The sequence below is a fragment of the Eupeodes corollae genome, chromosome 3 (genome assembly GCF_945859685.1).
Source record: "Eupeodes corollae chromosome 3, idEupCoro1.1, whole genome shotgun sequence".
Taxonomy (NCBI): Eukaryota; Metazoa; Arthropoda; class Insecta; order Diptera; family Syrphidae; genus Eupeodes; species Eupeodes corollae.
In genome coordinates, this window is record NC_079149.1 from 26,172,545 (window position 1) to 26,176,242 (window position 3,698).

A 3,698-nucleotide genomic window follows, 5' to 3' on the forward strand; every position below is an offset into this window, starting at 1 on the left:
GCAGTACTAGCTGACCGAACATGCACTGGTGTTTGCACATCTCCTACAGACCCGGTTTAGTAAAATTTTTAGACGATTTTTCCAATTGTTCGTTCATTTGGACGATTGAATTGTTCGAAAGATGACAAAGAGCATGATATGCTTTTTGATTTGAACCCCAATTTTTATAATAAGCCCGAATTGCATTAAGGCTTTTCTCTACTATATATCTTTAAATGGTTAAAATAGGATCAGGCTTAAATTGAGAAAAGTCATATGAATTGTGGAAAAAAACTTGTAATTTAGGTATGGTTCACATTCAACTTCGGCCCTTAAAATGTAACCAATCTTAATGTTGTTTGTATTTAAAAGCCTGTATGATTCAAAAATTCCCGTTTGGTACTGAATGCCTTCATCAGTACTCATATATCTTATGCACAAACCTTTTGAAAAAAATCATCAGCTGTCAATTTCTTTTGACTTTTGACAGTTGTTATCAGTGCCGCTGGTGATTTTTCCAATAAAAAGTCAAAACAAAAAGATTTATTTTTTAAGTTTTTCTTTAGTTAAGTTTTATAATGAATCGAATTCAAACATTATTTAGAACAGGAAAATCCCATCTACCTTATTTAGTAGCAACATCATCCGCTCGTCTCTCAACATCCATCAAATTACAATGCGAAGAACGTAAAGCCAAAGAAGCAGCTAAAAACCAGGATCTATCCCGTGGAGAACCGACAATTTTTGATAAAATCATTTCCAAAGAAATACCAGCTAAGATATTTTATGAAGACGAGAAATGTCTAGCATTTCATGATGTCGCACCTCAAGCTCCAGTGCATTTTCTAGTGATTCCTAAGTATAGAATACCAATGTTGGAAAGTAGCACCGAGGATGATACCCAGATGTTAGGCCACTTGATGCGTGTAGCTGGACAATTGGGCAAAGAAAGTGCTCCTCAGGGCTTCCGAATGGTGGTGAATAATGGAGAACATGGTTGTCAGAGTGTTTATCATTTGCATTTACATGTTTTGGGAGGTAGACAATTGAAATGGCCACCAGGATAGCGTGTGGAATACATTTTTAGAGGATTCATAATTGTAGCAAAGATTAAGTGAAAATAAATGATTGTGCCTATTTCAGTTGTTACAAATTGTAAATGGTTTTTGTTCTTATTAGTTTCCTTCTGAAAAAGTTTTCCAATCGTATCAAGCAAACGCATTCGTTTTTAAGGCTAGTATGACCTAACTATTGTGTATAGTCCAAAGTCCGAACCAATTGAAAATTTTCTGTTCATACGCATACTAAATAAAGGCAGGGAGGGTAGGAATAGAAAGGAGATACCAATTCACATTGATTTTGAAGGTCTGCAGATTGTAATGAGTGCAAAATCTTGAGTCTGGCGAAGAATTCCACATTCGTGTAGTGCGACTAAAAAAAGAATTTCTGCACTTTACAGTACGTCAAAAATTGGGCTCAAGGGTACACTGATGAGCATTCTTAGAAGAAGGAGTATTTCGGTTGGATTGTTTGGAGGGGAGGAACGCAAACTGGCTATTTCACTAGACGATTGTTTATGAAAATAGCGATAAAATAATGGAAGACATGAAACCTTACAACGGTGCCCAAGCAATACAAAAGTTTTAGTTAAACAACGGTCACCTATCATTTTTAGAGCTCTCTTTGGAATTTTACTCCAAGACACTCAAGTGCGTTATTGGAGGACCTGCCCAGATATGGGAATCGAACTCGAGTTTCGAACGAATATAGGCTTTATAAATTACACCCAGAACAGAAGGAATAAAAACTGTCTGTCACTTTATATATGTGATCACTCCACAAGAAATGATGGAAATGGTTTAGTCTTCTCGATGCAAGTACCACCCATTGCATTGATAGTGGCATTGGGGGAGAGTTACGCTTTTATTTGAGTTTTCGAAGCATTCAATTCTACAATTTTTGATTCCTCATTGGACAATGCTGTCAAGATCAGAATTTAATAAGCTTATCATACGCTGCCGTTGGTGGTAGTCCACATCCGAAGACCTGAGATGAGAATCTAAAAAACGAACATGAAAAGCTGAGGGTCCTGTCATCAGGGAAACAATTAATTGGGTTAGAAGTTTCAGATAAAAGATCATTTATCATCATTCATTAAGAGGCTTTATTGCTTCAAGATATTTTTTAAGTTGAAAAAAATAAGCGTTGTAATGATCTTGGAAAGAAGAGACGTAAGTGCAATTGGACCATAGTTAGATGGTAAGGAGGATTCGCATTTTTTATCAATAAGCTCGACAAATGCTGATTTCCATCCACTCCGAAATAGACCTGTAGAATAGAACATCTGAATAAGCTTACGCAGTGGTTTTGCCAGCTTTGAACAGAACAACTCTTAAGAATAATGTAGGGGATACTATCTAGACCACCGGATTTATGTATGTCAAGATCTTTAAGAATTCAGCAATTGTACGTGTCCGAAAGAAGATTCATTTCAGAGAATCGCTTACGCTTTCAAGTACATGAGGACTCATGTCACTCACTGGCAGCATCGAATTCACAGCAAACTGTGCTGCAAGCAAATTGGAGTAAAGGAGTATCATTAAAAACGAGCGAAGGGACAGACGACGATGACGATTTGTTTTACAAATGACCAGAAACATAAACTACCTTTGGGACATGTTAGTATTATTTAATGCATGGAATATGTCCGTTATAGTTCTTTCTAGCTTGTGTGAACTTATTCCCAATAACCTTATTACATTTCGAATCAAACAATGAGTTTTCTATGGGTTTGATAGATACTAACCTGTTCGGGATACAAATTTCCTCTCATAGCATATAAACATTTCCGAAAGTCTAAAGGCAATAATACTTTGCTAAATAATTACAAACGGCTTCATAAAGAATTTGATGTTCTAAATAAGATTTTATATAAGGATTACCTGGTATCGCACAGAATCAAATTTGAAGCAAAATAGTAATTTTTTTTTATTTCGTTAGTAGTAAGAAATGTTCTAATGGTATTCCAAATTGCATGCATTATTCAGGGATTACATCAAGTGACCCTATGAGGATCTGCAACATGTTTTCATATTTTTTTCAATCGGTTTATTCCCCATCTAATTTGCCGAATAATTATTCAACTAAGGCACCTGGGAATCAGATCAATGTCGGTTCCTTATATTTAAATTCAACTGATGACGAAAAGGCTACGAGTATATCTGAATTAAACTAGGATAAGCAACCACGTCCTGATGGTATTCCTCCTTTAATTTTAAAATCTTGTATATCCTCCCTGACTGATCAGTTAACTCGACTCTTTAATGCATCTTTAAATATGCGACTTTTTTTTAGATGACTGGAAGGTATCGTATATTGTTCCGATTCATAAATCAGGTCCTGAGCAATGTGTTTTTAATTATTTCCTAATAAGCAAACTATTAACTATTAACTATTAACTAAATTATTTGAAAAAATAGTTTACGAAAAGTTATTCTTCATTTTTCGGGAGCTTGTTTCCCCTCCTCAGCATGGTTTTGTTTCTGGAAGGTCAACTACTACAAACTTAACAATCTTAACGAATGATATAATAAAAACTTTGAAAATGGTTATCAAAGTGATGAAATACATACAGATTTTTTAAAGGCGTTTGATAGAGTTAATCGCACTGTCTTAATAAAGTAGCTTTTCGCCCTTGGTTTTCATTCAAATATATTGAG

The 3,698-nt window shown here is 35.2% G+C and overlaps 1 protein-coding gene across 1 annotated transcript; it reads left to right on the plus strand.

The window, feature by feature from the left end:
- The first annotated feature begins 472 nt into the window (after positions 1 to 472).
- On the plus strand, positions 473 to 1,139 carry LOC129950306 (histidine triad nucleotide-binding protein 1-like). The gene has a single exon (XM_056062203.1). It carries the CDS (start codon positions 558 to 560, stop codon positions 1,044 to 1,046), a length of 489 nt encoding a protein of 162 aa, XP_055918178.1. The 5' UTR covers positions 473 to 557; the 3' UTR covers positions 1,047 to 1,139.
- Positions 1,140 to 3,698: the final 2,559 nt, after the last annotated feature.